This window comes from Bos grunniens, chromosome 15 (assembly GCF_055505025.1).
Source record: "Bos grunniens cultivar Pamir isolate PY7600 chromosome 15, Bosgru_T2T1.0, whole genome shotgun sequence".
In the NCBI taxonomy this organism is placed as follows: Eukaryota; Metazoa; Chordata; class Mammalia; order Artiodactyla; family Bovidae; genus Bos; species Bos grunniens.
The window spans coordinates 5,928,970-5,944,371 of record NC_141179.1 but is presented as its reverse complement, the minus strand read 5'-3'; the positions used below and the strand labels follow the sequence as shown (position 1 = coordinate 5,944,371).

At 36.7% G+C, this 15,402-nt stretch overlaps 1 protein-coding gene across 4 annotated transcripts in view; it reads left to right on the top strand.

Moving 5' to 3' along the window:
- The first annotated feature begins 261 nt into the window (after positions 1-261).
- The window catches only part of DYNC2H1 (dynein cytoplasmic 2 heavy chain 1), a 393,081-nt gene continuing 377,940 nt past the window's right edge, over positions 262-15,402 (top strand). For all 4 annotated transcript variants that reach the window (XM_086338264.1, XM_086338263.1, XM_086338265.1 and 1 more), the window contains exons 1-6: positions 262-674; positions 5,459-5,629; positions 6,025-6,160; positions 12,032-12,150; positions 13,137-13,281; positions 14,030-14,262. In XM_086338264.1, coding sequence (XP_086194390.1) covers positions 480-674; positions 5,459-5,629; positions 6,025-6,160; positions 12,032-12,150; positions 13,137-13,281; positions 14,030-14,262 — 999 coding nt within the window. In that variant the 5' untranslated portion in view covers positions 262-479. The remainder of the gene's footprint in view (positions 675-5,458; positions 5,630-6,024; positions 6,161-12,031; positions 12,151-13,136; positions 13,282-14,029; positions 14,263-15,402) is intronic.

The following is a 15,402-nucleotide window of genomic DNA, read 5'->3' as shown; positions in this document are numbered from 1 at the left end:
TCCTTCTCCAATGCATGCAAATGAAAAGGGAAAGTGAAGTTGCTCAGTCGTGTCCGACTCTTAGCGACCCCATGGACTGCAGCCTGCCAGGCTCCTCCGTCCATGGGATTTTCCAGGCAAGAGTACCGGAGTGAGTTGCCATTTCAAGAAGTCAGCAGAAAGCACTAAAGGCGGGCTTCGCCACCTGACCCACACTTGCCCGAATCCCCTGCAATCGATGACGGCGGCGAGCAGCTAAGGAGCGCCGAGGTGGTCGATCGGCCCTTGAGTTTGGCGTGCGCGTGCCGGAGGAGGTAACGCCGCCACGCGCGGACGTGTGCGCCGTCGCCATAGCGACTGCCCCTGGCAACCGCGAAGCCCTGCAGGCCGCGGGCGAGCTAGCGGCTGGGGCTGTCCGCGTCTCCGTTCGCCTTAGTCCTCCGGCTTTATCCGTCCTTCGCTCTTGCCGCCCGCCCTCTCCGGTCCTTCTCTCCGGAGTCATGGCCGGCGTGCCCGGGGACGTGCGGAAGCTCTTCATTTTCGCCACTACTCGGAACTATTTCGGGCTGGTGTCGGAATCCTGGGACCATGCGCTGCTGGGCAACGGCCCCGAAATCAACAACTTTTTGGACGACGGGAACCAGATGCTCCTCAGAGTGCAGCGATCCGATTCCGGCATCGCCTTCTCCAACGTGGTATGCTTGCCTGCACCCCGCCCCGGCCTACTTTTCCGTCCCGGGCTCAGTAGGACGGATGCCGGGTCCCTGGGAGCCTCCTGGCTTGAGTCCTCCTCCAGGGCCCGTGGCTGTCCCTTCCCGACGAGCTGCGCGGGCCTCTCGCTTCACTTGGTTTCCAAGCTTGCATCCCTCCTGGCCGAAGGAAGCTCCCAGTCCGCTCACTGGCAGAGAACAATTACAGTCTTTCTAGTTTTTTTTTTTTTTTTTTAATACTACATTTACGTTATAACTAAAAACACGAAATTTATCTTATTTATTTAAACTTTTTTTTTCTTTCTCCCTTTTGAAGTTCTTTGGGGTCAAATTCTAGTGTATCTTTTTTTTTTATATTATATTCTAAGTTTAAATTTACACGAGGGAAAGAATAGTTAGGAACTAAAATCTTTTACGGAATGATAAGATAGTCTAAATTCTTTTTTGTTGTACAACCTGTGATGTATTGACATTAATATTTATTTCATTGCTGCTTCTACTGGCAGGATTGTTTAAGAAATGGGTGCACCTGCAAACAGGAGATAAACACATGCACTCAGAGTAATATACAGAAAAAATTGCCTTACATGTTAAAGGGGCTCAGTAAATGGATGAAAGTTAACAAATCACAGTCATATTTTTAAACCTCTTTCTCTGGTGTTCATCCATATCCTTAGGTCTAGCAGAGTATTTGATACACAACAAACATTGAATGCATTTTTGTAGGATGATTGGATTATTCACCCTGTTATGAATCTTTAGTCTTGGATTTGACTCAATTCTATTCAGTCACTGTATTTCGAACTCACTATATATAAGGCACTTTCTTTGGTTTAGTAAGTTTACAAAGATGTAAAAAGCATGGATAATCATAGTTGACAACTGTAGTCCACCAGGCTTCTCTGTGCATGGAATTCTCCAGGCAAGACTACTGGAAGGGGCTGCCATTTCCTTCTCCAGGGGATCTTCCCAACCCAGGGATCAAACCTGTGCGTTGCAGGCAGATTCTTTACTCTCTGAGCCACCAGGAGGCCTGCTCCGATAAGTTAGTATTATATAATTCACAATAAGACCCCCTGCTTCTGCCTTCTGGAGCCTCACTCTGGATGACCTAGAATGACATATACTCAACAAATGATAAAATCAAGCACAGTGCTGTAAATGCCTCTGAAAGTTTCAGTTCAGTTCAGTCACTCAGTCGTGTCCGACCATTTGCTACCCCATGGACTGCAGCACGCCAGGCTTGCTTGTCTATCACCAACTCCTGGAGCCTGCTCAAACTCAAGTCCATCCAGTCGGTGATGCCATCTGACCAACTCATCCTCTGTCGTCCCCTTCTCCTCCTGCCTTCAATCTTTCCCGGCATCAGGGTCTTTTCCAATAAGCCAGTTCTTCGCTTGAGGTGGCCAAAATATTGGAGTTTCAGCTTCAGCATCAGTCCTTCCAATGAATATTCAGGACTGATTTCCTTCAGGATCTGAAAGTTTAGATAGAGTGTAATGGGAAAATAAGATGAGGAGTTTGGATTTGTAAAAATATATCTTGGGTTGTGTAATGAAAATTGAGTCTATAACTTTTTTACTTTAATACTTAAGCTAGTAGAGCCCAACAGTGTATTTTATATACAGTCATACATCACAGTACAGATACTTAGTCATATTTGAAAATGTTTTTCTGTATCTTAAGTTGTACTTTAGATGTCTGACAGCATGATTTAACAAATTAACAAATATTAATTCACCCACTATGGTCTGGTATTGTCCTGGGTACTAGGGATAAAGCCGTGAATATGTCAGTTTATTTTCAAGGAGTAACATTTGAATGGACAAAAATTGGTTAAACACATCCACACAGATGGGACTTCCCTTGTGGCTCAGCTGGTAAAGAATCCGCCTGCAATATGAGAGACCTGGGTTCGATCGCTGGGTTGGGAAGATCCCCTGGAGGAGGGAAGGGCTACCCACTCCAGTATTCTGGCCTGGAGAATTCCATGGACAAGTCCATGGGGTTGCAAAGAGTCGGACATGACTGAGTGACTTTAACTTCACTTCACTTCATCCACACAGATATGTAATGTAACATAATTTTAGGTATTGATAAGTGCTGCCAGTAAAAATAGAGTCATGTTAAAGTAGTGATTGGGGCGGGGTGAGGAACTGCATTAAAATAGGGAAGGAGGGAATGCCTGTTTGGATTGGAGCCCTTTGAAATGAGATTTGAATGGTGAGTTAGTTGTAGGCAGATTTAGGGAGGGGCTTCCCTGGTGGCTCAGAAGATAAAGAATCTGCCCCCAATGCTGGAGACCTGGGTTCAGTCCCTGGATTGAGAAGATCCCCTGGAGGAGGGCATGGCAACCCACTCTAGTATCCTTGCCCGGAGAATCCCCATGGACAGAAGAGCCTGGAGGGCTATAGTCCATGGGGTTGCAAAGATTCAGACACAACTTGAGCTGGATCTCATCTTGGTTTCAGGGGGCTGGGAAAAAAAAAATTACACAGTCATTGCTGAAGTTTAATGAATAACCCAAAGACTGGAAGTTTAAAATATGGACTGAGCATTTCGGACCTTGTACACCATTTAGGTTGAAATACCAAGTTGTTGGTAGTCTTAAGCAAGAGAGATGTGATCTGGTTTATGCTATAGGATAGAAGTTGGCAAATTTTTTTTCTATAATGGGCCAGATAACAAATATTTTGGGCTTGGGCAGATTGTAAGGTCTCTGTCACAACTTGGCCATTGACGTGAGAAAGCAACCTTGACAATATGTGAATGACTGAGTGTGACTGCATTCAGCTTCATTTATGGACGCTGATGCTTGAATTTCATATCATGAAATATTATTCTTTTGATTTTTAAAAAAATGTAGAAATAATTTTGAGCTTGTGAACTGTACAAAACAGGCAGAAGGTTGTAGTCTGCTGATCCCTGATGGATCCCAGGAGGTGATAGAGACATTTTGCAACCTCAAAAAAGAACAAATTATACCTTGCTTGCATGCTAAGTGCTTCAGTCATGTCCATTGACACTATGGATGGTAGCCTCCAGGCTCCTCTGTCCATGGGATTCTCCAGGCAAGAATACTGGAGTGGGTTGCCATTTCCTTCTCCAGGGGATCTTCCTGACCCAGGGATCCATCACATCTCTTATGTCTCCTGCATTAGCAATCAGGTTCTTTAACACTAGCACCACCTAGAAAGCCCAATGTATACCTTAGTAATTATCAGATTAGAGTAAGTTAAGAGTAAATAGCAGTTGCTGATGATAGGGAAACTGGAAGATTAGGCTAGGAGTGCTGATTCTTTACTCAGGGAAGGAACAGCTGTAGCAGCCTTACCTTTTGCTGTAACTCTGACTGTGGTTAAGGCAAAGCTCATTGTCCTGATGCCCCGCAGCACCTTGGCCAGTGACATAGTTACTGTTTTCAAAGTATGATATTAAAATATGTATTTTGTGAATATTCTTTCTTCACATAGGTGGGAGTAGAAAAGTTCAAGTGTATGGTCTATTTAATTACTAAGGAATGAATTTTTCAAATTACTTACTGCAGTCTGCAGTTCTCACTTGCTTGTAAAGGGAATAAAATGATCATACTAGCATAGAACTCTAATGGGCGAAAATGAGAGTTTGAGAAAAGCAGTAATGCCAAGTAAATGACAGTTCTTTCCTAGTGGCTAAACAGATACAATGATTAGGATAAAAGTAGCACAAAAGCTCACTCATCCTTAGCGTGTTTCTTCACGCACAACAGTGAACTTGTTTGAATTTTTTTTTTTTTTTTTACAGCATAGACTTCTCTTCCTGGAAAAAGAAATGAGAACAATTTTGTGAATATGTGTATAATGCAAAAACTTCTTTTGGGCGGTATACTTTACAGCTAATGAACTAATTGCTGTGAAGTGGCCTATTTTAAGCATGGTTGGGTTAGTGAATTCCAGTTTAGCTCAGACAGTTTTAATTTTAAATAATCTAGGTTTATGACAATTTAGTAATAAAGTTTGATGCTCAGATACTTTACACGAAAAACACTGGTTCGGGTAAAGATGATTTTAGGAGATAGACAACCTGTTTTTTTTTTTTTTTTTTGGTTTTTAGGTTGTCTATTTATGTAGAATTTAGTTTTGGGTAAGAGGGTAATTGGGCTTCCCAGGTGGCCCTAGTGGTAAAGAACCCACCTGCCAGTGCAGGAGACGTGAGAGATGCGGATTTGATCCCTGGGTCAGGAAGATGCCCTGGAGGAGGGCGTGGCAACCCACTCCAGTATTCTTGCCTGGAGAATTGCAGGGATAGAGGAGCCTGGCGGGTTGCAGTTCATAGAGTCCCAAAGAGTTGGACATGACTGAAGTGACTTAGTTATGCACGCAAGAGGGTAATACACATCCTTGTTACAGAGTTTCTGGAGTAGGGTGGAAAATTATACTATTCACCAGTATGTACCTGGGGCACACAGCTTTGATTTGTAGTATTAATGAATCTGGCTGGAGTGGAGTAGTTCGCAGTGTATGTCAACAATATTTATGTAGTGCTTTTGTTTATAATCACTTATCCATTATCAAAGTAGCTTTATGATACAATCACCTATAAGTGGGGATACAATTTTCAAACCCAGGTTTTCTTACGGAGCAAAGACAGACTGATTGTAATATACTATAATTATTTCTAAAGTATACTTCTACCAAGGGATAAAATTATAGGTACAACATTTTAGGGTAATATTTTCAAATATTAACTTTATGAAAATAACATTAAAAATCATTTGTTTATCACTTTAGATTGATTTTGCTGACACAAAAGATAAAGTGCTGGTGTTTTTCAAGCTGCGACCCGAAGTAATTACTGATCAAAATCTACATAATAATATTCTTGTTTCATCTATGTTAGAATCACCTATTAATTCCCTTTACCAAGCTGTCCGGCAAGTATTTGCACCAATGTTACTAAAGGTGAGTAAATTAAAGTAGCTTGTATGATTGTTGATTTTAGCCTAAGTCTTTGGATAAATGCTTTCATACACACAAATATAAATATTTATTATTTTATTTATTGGTAATATTAGAAATTAAAATATTTTTTAATTAAAAAATAATTAAATTTGTTGACAAATAGAGAAATTGGAAAAGATGTAAAATGCAATTTACATCCATTCTTAAATTGTGATAGTAAATGACCTTTATAAAGTTTTAACTGTTGAAAGGACTTTTATCCCTCTCTTAAGAGATGGAGGTAGTGCCGGGCTTTGAGTGAAACAAGTATATTTGGACTTAGTTTTTGACAAGGTTTTAGGAAGCCTGTTTGGCAAGATATTGATCATCATGTGCTCTTGTCTGATTTTATTTAGGATCAGGAATGGAGCAGAAACTTTGATCCCAAACTTCAGAACCTTTTGAGTGAACTAGAAGCTGGTTTGGGTATAGTTCTACGAAGATCAGATACTAACTTATCAAAACTGAAATTTAAGGAAGATGACACACGAGGTATTTAGCCATAATTTTATCAAAGAAAGTCAAAACCGTTGCCTTATTAGTACATAGTAAATTAATATACTTTTTCAAATATTTCTTTGCACCTTTGGTTCGTCTCTGAGCTTGAGCTGATTTTAAATGTATAGATTTATGTATGGATTTGGAGAAGGGGAAAGTGTAATCTCTTTTAATGTTCAGTTTATGGAAATAATATGATTGATTCTCATTGTTTTCAGTAGTTCTGTTTTATTAAGTCATTGTGAACACTGAATTAGCAAATACTGAAAATTTGTGCCTAGGACCCTGTGAGCCTCTGGTCATAACATTTTCACCAGCTGCTCAACATACAACTGATTTTAGGTGTGTTTTTTAGACACATTATTTAATATATATTGTTGCTGAATTATCATTGAGCTCGTGGGCAACAGCACTGTAACTCATGCCTGTATGAAGTTCGTCTAACAGAAGCGTGTTCTCTTTAAGGCGCATCACAGTGCTCTAGTGCTGGGGACGGGAGACAGCACTGCTGACTGTGCTCCAGGTCAATTTAAATAGCAAAACCACCAACAAGAAGCACAAAATGTGAAACTATGACGCTACATAAACTATGAAAAACACGATAGGAAAAAGACAAGCATTGTTGCTTTGTTCAGCCTTCAGTTCAGTTCAGTTCATTCACTCAGTCGTGTCCGACTCTTTGCGACCCCATGAATCGCAGCACGCCAGGCCTCCCTGTCCATCACCAACTCCCGGAGTTCACGCAAACTCACGTCCGTTGAGTCGGTGATGCTATCCAGCCATCTCATCCTCTCTCATCCCCTTCTCCTCCTGCCCCCAATCCCTCCCAGCATCAGAGTCTTTTCCAATGAGTCAACTCTTCGCATGAGGTGGCCAAAGTACTGGAGTTTCAGCTTTAGCATCATTCCTTCCAAAGAAATCCCAGGGCTGATCTCCTTCAGAATGGACTTGTTGGATCTCCTTGCAGTCCAAGCAACCTTAGCTGGGAACATAGGTGTTGGGCAACTAAAATTTCTCACAGCTCTGTGTGTCTGCAAATGACCATGAGTGCTCTGAGAGTAGTGACTTTGGATACATATAAATATTAATGAGTAGGTTCTTCATAAATCCAGAATCTGTGAGTAATGAGGATTGATACTAATTGTATATTTGCAAAGATAATAAACCAGTGACTGTTTTTTAAACTGTATTTTTTTCCGAAGCTGATTATAATTTTGTGGCCATAGATAAATTATTTCCAAGAACAATTAAGATGAAATTTATGACATACAGAAATCATTGGTTTAAAATATCAGATGTAGTTTTATACTTTGCTTGAATAGTAAAATAAATCCTTTCTAAATCCTTTCTGAATCTCATACAACCAGAAAGGTTAGTGAATTTACTTCCAGCATGTGATTAAGCAACTAGAGATTGTCCATTTCATTAGGAAACTTAAATGCAAATTTGAAAGAAAACTGTTTTAATTTAATTAAAACTGTTTTTAAACTGTTTTATTTTTTCTTTCAGTTTTATTGAGATATGATTGACATACAACAGTGTAAAAGTTTAAGGTGTATAGTATAATGATTTGACTTAAAATACATCAAACAATGATTATCACATAAGTTTAGTGAATATCCATCACCTCATATGGATACAAAATTAAAGGAATAGGAAAAAATCTTTTTCTTGTGATGAGAACTCTTAGGATTTCCTTGCTATCTTATCTCTTTCATGTATAACATATCAGTGCTATTTAATATTTATCATGTTATAGCTTCCTTGTTGGCTCATTGGTATAGAATCTGAGTGCCAGTGCAGGAGACATGGGTTCTATCCCTGGTCTGGGAACGTATCTTGGAGAATGAAATAGCAACCCACTTCCGTATTCTTGCCAGGAGAACCTCATGGACAGAGGATCCTGAGGACTGTAGTCCATGGGTTTGCAAATAGTCAGACATGACTGAGTGACTGAACAACAACAACAACAACGTTGCATCCCTACTAATTTATCTTTTGAAATTTGTACCTTTTAACCACCTACATTCAATTCACTATGATGAGTGTAGTTATAATATGTTACCATGGAAAGATAGTGCATATTTCTTAACTATATTCCCTTAAATATATTCCCTATACTATATCAAATGGTATACAGTTGATACCAGTGACTCATTTATTTTGTAACTGACAGTTACAAAGCTTGGGTTTCTCCAGGAACTTGTAGTTGAAGCCAGGCATGGCGGGTGGGCACTGGTAAGCACATGGTGGCCCTATAGCTTGTGCCTCACTCTGGCGATGAGCTGGTGGTGCCAACTCTTTATAACTCTGCTTTTGTTTTGTTGTTCATTTGTTTTGTGTCTTAGGTTCCACATATAAGTGAGATTATTCAGTATTGTCTTTCACTGCCTGACTTACTTAGCATAATGCCATCTAGGCATATACATGTTATCAGAAATGGCAAGATTTTGTTCTCTTTTATGACTGAGTAATATTCCATTGTATATATGTACTACATCATCTTTTTCTATTCATCTGTTTATGGGCATGTAGGTTGCTTCTGTATCTTGGCTGTTGTAAATAATGGTGCAGTCAACATAGGAGAACATACATCTTTTTTAATTAGTGTTTTTGTTTTTTTCATATAAATGCCCAGAAGTGTAATTGCTGGATCATATGATAGTTCTAGTTTTAATTTTTTGAGCAATGTCCATGCTGTTTTCCATAATGGCTGCTCTACTTTCCCTTCCATTTTTCATGTGCCTTTTGGCCATCTGTTTCTTTTCTTTGGAAAAATGTTTATTCAGATCCTCTGCCTACTTGAAAAAAATTTTAATAACAAAGCAATGTTATTTTTGGATATAGAGTTATATGAATTTTTTGTATATTATGAATATTAACCCTCATTCCCCACCTTACTGGGTTTCCCTAGTGGCCCAGACTATAAAGAATCTGCCTGCAATGTAGGAGACCTGGGTTCGATCTCTGGGTCAGGAATATCCCTTGGAGAAGGGAATGGCTACCAACTCCAGTATTCCTGCCTGGAGAATTCCATGGAGGAGCCTAGCAGGCTACAGTCCATGGTGTTGCCAGTATCTTGCAATTTTACCAGATTCATTGATGAGATCTACTTTTGTATAGTATCATCTGCAAACAGTGACAGCGGAGCTTCTTCCTTTCCAGTTTGCATTCCTTTTATTTCTTTTTCTTGTCTGATTGCTGTGGCTAGGACTTCCAATACTATGTTGAATAAAAGTGGGTGAGAGTGGCCATCCTTGTCTTGTTTCTGGTATTAGAGGAGATGCTTTCAGCTTTTCACCTTGAGTATGATGTTAGCTGTGGGCTTATCACATATGTCCTTGATTATGTTCCCTCTATACCTCATTTTTGTTGCTGAGAGTTTTTAATCATTAATGGATGCTTACTTTTTTCAAAAGTTTTTCTGTATTTATTGAGGTGACTTTGTGATTTTTATTCTTCAGTTTGTTAATGTGGTATCTCATTGATTGATTTTTGGATATTGAATCATCTACATCTCTAGGATAAATCCCACTTGACTGGTGTATGGTCCTTTTAATGTATTGTTGAGTTTGGTATGCTCATGTTTTGTTGAGGATTTTTGTACTCATATTTATTGTGATACTGACCTTTAATTTTCCTTTTTTGTGATTCTTTGTCTGGTTTTGATTTTAGGGAGATGCTGGCCCTAGAAAATGAGTATGGAAGGATGCTTTCCTCTGTAGCTTTTTGGAATAATTTGAGCATGATAGGTGTTAACTTTTCTCTGCAATATTTGGTAGACTTCACCAAACCATGTGATGTGTGAAGCCATCTAGTCCTGGACTGCAGTACTTGGGAGTTGTTTTTTACTGATTCAGTTTCATGACTGGTAGTTGTTCTCATATTTTTCTATTTCTTCCTGATTCAGTCTTGGGAAATTGTACATTTCTAGGAATTTGTCCTTTTCTTCTAGGCTGTCCATTTTATTGGTGTATAATTGTTCTTAATAATATCTTATGACTCTTTAAATTTTTGCGGTGTCAGTTCCTTTTTAGTTTCTGATTTTATTGATTTTGGCCCTCTGTCCTTTTTTCTTGATGAGTGTGGCAAAGTTTATCAATGATGTTTATTTTTTTAAAGAACCAGCTCTTAGTTTCATTGATCTTTCTATTACTTTTTAGTTCCTGTTTCATTTATTTGTGCTCTGATCTTTATGACTTCTTTCCTTCTGCTAACTTTTGGTTTTATTTATTCTTTTTTTCCTAGTTACTTTAGGTGTAAAGTTAGGTTGTCTGAGATTTTTCTTGTTTTGTGGAATAGGCTGTATCACTATAAACTTCCCTCTTAGAACTGCTTTTGCTGCATCATGTAGATTTTAGATTGTTGTGTTTTCATTTTTCTTCATGTATTAAAAATTTTTTTTTCTATGATCCATTGTTTGTTTGTAGCATGTTGTTTAGCCTCTACTTGTTTGTGATTTTTTTTTGCAATTTTTTCCCTGCTAGTTGATTACTTGTCTCGGAGCATTGTATTCAGAAAAGATGCTTGATCTGATTTCAGGTTTTAAAATTTGCTGAGTCTTGTTTCTGTGGCCTAGCATGGGATTTGTCCTAGAGAATGTACTATATATATTTGAAATAAATGTATATTTTGCTGCTTGTGGGTGTAATGTCCTATATCTATAAGTTTATTTGGTCTAATGTGTTGTTTAAGGCCATTGTTTCCTTATTCATTTTCTGTCTGAATAATATGTCCATTGGTGTAAGTGGGAGGTTAAAGTTCCCTACTATGAATTTATTATTGTCAGGTTTTCCCTTTATGTCTGTTAATATTTGCTTTATGTATTAGACGTTCCTATGTTGGTTGGATATATATTTATATTGTGTTATATCTTCTTGAATTGATCACTAATCAATATGTAATGTCCTTCTTTATCATTTGTGACAGTGTTTATTTTTTTAATTTGACATAAGTGTTGCTTTCTTGATTTCTATTTACTTTGAATACCTTTTCCCATCCCCTTTCAGTCTCAGTGTGACTTTAGATCCAAAGCAAGTCTCCAAGAGGCAACATATATATGGATTTTGTTTTCATATCCATTCAGGCATTTTAAAGTACTTATTGATAAGTGTGTACTGATTGCCATTTTGTTAATTGCTTAGGGGTTGTTTTGTTGTTCGTTTTTGTTCATAGAAATTGTAAAATTCATTTTCTGTACTTGGTGAATAATACAGAAACGTGCAAAATCAGCAAGTGAAACCAATTACTTTCTGGCTTTTTATTTTTAATTGTTTCCTTCTTTTTCCTAGTTTTATTGAGATAATTGACATGTAGCATTATATAAGTTTCAGGTGTATAATATAGTAATTTGACTTGCATGTGGCATGAAATGGTTGTCACAGTAAGTTTAGTGAACATCCATTATGTTGTAGATACAAAGTTAAACAGAGTTTCCCTTATGATAAGAAACCTTAGGATATATTGTCTTTAGAACTTTCATATATAACATAAAGCAGCACTATTTACATTTATAATATTGTACATTATATCTCTAGTACTTATTTAATCTTATAACTAGTAGTTTGTACCTTTTGAGCAGCTTCATCCACTTCTGTCTCTCCTCATTCCCCACCTCTGGTAACCAACAGTCTAATCTCTTTTTATATTAGTTTATTTGTTTGTGAGATTTTGAAGTTATAATTGACTTACAATAATATATTAATTATATTATAATATTTTTATATTTAATTATTTTAAGATAATATTATTATAATAATATTAGTTCCTGGTATACCAAATATAGTATTTCATTATTTCTTTACATTTCAAAATGGTGACCATGATAATAGTTGATATTTCTTATTTTTCCCTTTCACTTTTCAGGTATTCTTACACCAAGTGATGAGTTCCAGTTTTGGATAGAACAAGCTCATCGTGGAAGTAAACAGATTACCAAAGAAAGAGCCAGTTATTTTAAAGAATTATTTGAAACAATTGCAAGAGTATGTGATTCATATATAGTTATATATCAGGTTTTGATAGAAATACTGTAGCATTCAATTTTTATTAACTTTATCTCTGTTTTAAAATCATTATTTGATAGCTTTGGACAAAATATATTCTTCAGATGTAACAGAGTTTACTTAAGATATGTATTTAAAATGAGTACAACTTAGAAGTCCAAACTTCTGAAAAAGTTAAATTCTAATCACTAGAAGATATTTTTCTCAAAAATATAATTACTTTTATGCAGATAGAAAAAAATGAGAAGCCCAATATTAAGAGGTTTGTCCATGTGGAGATAATACGTTCTTTTGGAAAATTGTTCACTTTTTTCAAATTAGCAGTTTGGAGGAATCTGAAATATAAAAAGTCTTAGTTTGATACTTTATTAGATTGATTATTCCTTGATACATCTATGGAAAGGTTAAATAAGTGACCATTTTGTTTTTTTACAAAAATCTATTCTTTTCAAAATAAATATTTAGTAATTTTTTTGTTCATTCTAAGTATTATTTCATTATTGCCATTTGAATGAAGTGTTTGAAGTGGTTTAAAACTTTTTTTGTGGCAGTAATGAAATCATGTACTAGATTTGTACTATTGGTAACATTGTGCAAACCAGGAAATGAATGAATAAGGATAAATGAAGTGAAAAAGGTGGTATGTATATAGTGTTAAATAAACACTCTATTGTATAAATAAAAGAAATGAATCCAAACTTAGAGGAAGTTAGGCCAAGGGTAAAAATAGATTTATAGGGTTTATGCAGATCTTATTTTTTCTTCTGGCTTTTATGAAATTTATGTTTGTGAAGGATCAGATAGGGTATTTGCATAAAGAAGTTATATAGAATCTGGTAGAAGAAGAGGAGAAAATAATGGCAGATATTAGAATCGTAGCATTGACAAACTCTGGCAATGCTTTGTTTATATTGCCCCAGGTGCAAATACGATTATGTTTAAACATGACCGCATTTTGGTTTTAGGAATTTTATAACTTGGATGGTCTGTCCTTATTGGAAGTGGTTGACTTGGTGGAGACAACTCGGGATGTTGTAGATGATGTGTGGAGACAAACAGAACATGATCATTATCCTGAATCACGAATGTTACATCTCTTAGATATTATAGGTACTAGTAAAGAAATACACTTTTGAAATTTTGGAAGCTTGCCTTATTTTATTTTCTATTTCTTCCTTTGAGTCCTTCTCTGAAATGCTCCTTAATAGAGTAATTGTTGCTTAAAGTAACTCTTAGAGCAAATTATATAGGATTATTTAAGTAGATGTTTGTACATAGTTAATTTAAATCACAGTGTCAATTTCTTTGATAATCAAATTAACATAGTTTTTTTTATGTATGTAAAAAATGCATGTATTAGTTTAGACTTTATTTTTAACCAACTGAAAAGTTTAATGTATATTGGATTATCTGTCAATAAAAAAAATATACTTTTTGACTTAGAATATACCTTTATCATTATTATCCTAAGGACCTACCAGACAAGTACATAAAAGGACATTTATTACAGCATTGTTTGTACAATGAGAGTAGAAAAAATAGCAGTTGAGAACTGATTATGTAATGTCATATCCATACTGTGGGACTGACTGAGGCCTTTAAAAAATTCTATGTATATTTCTATGCTTCAAAGATATACAGGATATAATGAAAGATGCCAATATACAAATACATGTGTGCGTGTGTGTTTTTAAAAAATATTTGTTATTAACAGTGCTTGTCTAAAGGTGTGGATGTGGTATTTCATAGATTGTTGACTTGCTAATTTATATCATTTTAATTTAATAAAAAGCGTGTATTCCATAGTTACTTGCTTAAAAGATATGTTCATTAAAAAGTTTGTTTTGCACCTTATTAGGTGGTTCATTTGGAAGATTTGTTCAGAAGAAGTTGGGAACGTTGAATCTCTGGGAAGATCCTTATTACCTTGTGAAGGAAAATCTGAAAGCTGGTATTTCAGTTTGTGAACAGTGGGTGACTGCCTGTAGTCATCTGACAGGTCAGGTGTGGCAGCGCTACGTTCCTCACCCGTGGAAAAATGAAAAATATTTTCCAGAAACACTTGACAAGCTTGGCAAACGCCTTGAAGAGGTATCTTCATTTTGATCTTTGTTTTTAAGTCTGAAGCAGGTTCTCACTTGTTTGAGAATGCATTTTATAATCATTAAGAACTATGCATCGGATGGAAATTCTTTAAACTTTTGGGAGAGAAGAAGAGCTCACATTCACGTGAGATGATTTGTGTGGCTGTGTGGCACAATATCAGGTGCCCAGTGGGCACTGAGTGCTGGTGTCCACATCCTTCCTTTTTCTTTGATGTGTGGCTGTTCAGTTTTTAAGTCATGAACTTCTATTTTGTTGTCCTTTGTTATAAAAAAGATAACCCACTTGTCTATGTATGGAAGCTCTCAGACTTTCTCTTGGCCACTGAAATTATTTTGCAAGCAGATACAGTATTTTAGGGAGTATTCAGTGGTAATATTTGAAATAGCTGCTTAATTTTTGTAAATTAGAGTTTCAGTATAGAACTATATACTTAACTTGAAGAGGCAGGCAAAGATTGCAGAGCTGACTTTTTCCCTCTGTGCTTAAGGGAACTGTTGTTCTTTGGGAATTTTTTGTTGTTGTTGTTTTGGTAGTTTATTTCATTTTTTTCTGCCTGTGCTGTGTGGCTGGGAGGATCTTAGTTCCTGGACCAGGGACTGAACTCAGGCCCAGGAAGTGAAAGTGCTGAATCCTAACCACTGGACTGACAGGGAATTCCTGCTGCTGTTGTTGTTAACCTCTTACGAGGAACTTCAAACATACATAAAAATAGCATGGTATAATGAATGTCAGTTTCAGTGGCCACTGGCATTGTTCAGCTCTTGTTCCATCTTTGTCCTCCCTGCCTTCCATTTCTTTTTTTTTTTGCTGAACTATTTTTAAAGCCAATCCATGAAATCTTGTACTTTTACTCTTAAAAGGTAATCATAATATCAATATCACACCCAACAAAATGAGAATAATTTCTTAATATCATTATTTATGTAATCAATGTACAAGTTTACTGATTGTCTCAGAAATATTTTTAGTTGCTAAATGTTAGTTTACTTGAACCAGGTTGCTTCGTAGGCAGTAGCATATAGTTCTCGTACATTAAAGGAGGCAAGAGGTGTCTGGTTTTCCCCCTTTTCATGAGTTAAGTTTGATCTGTGGGTTCATGTATGATTAATCTGATTAATCTGTTAA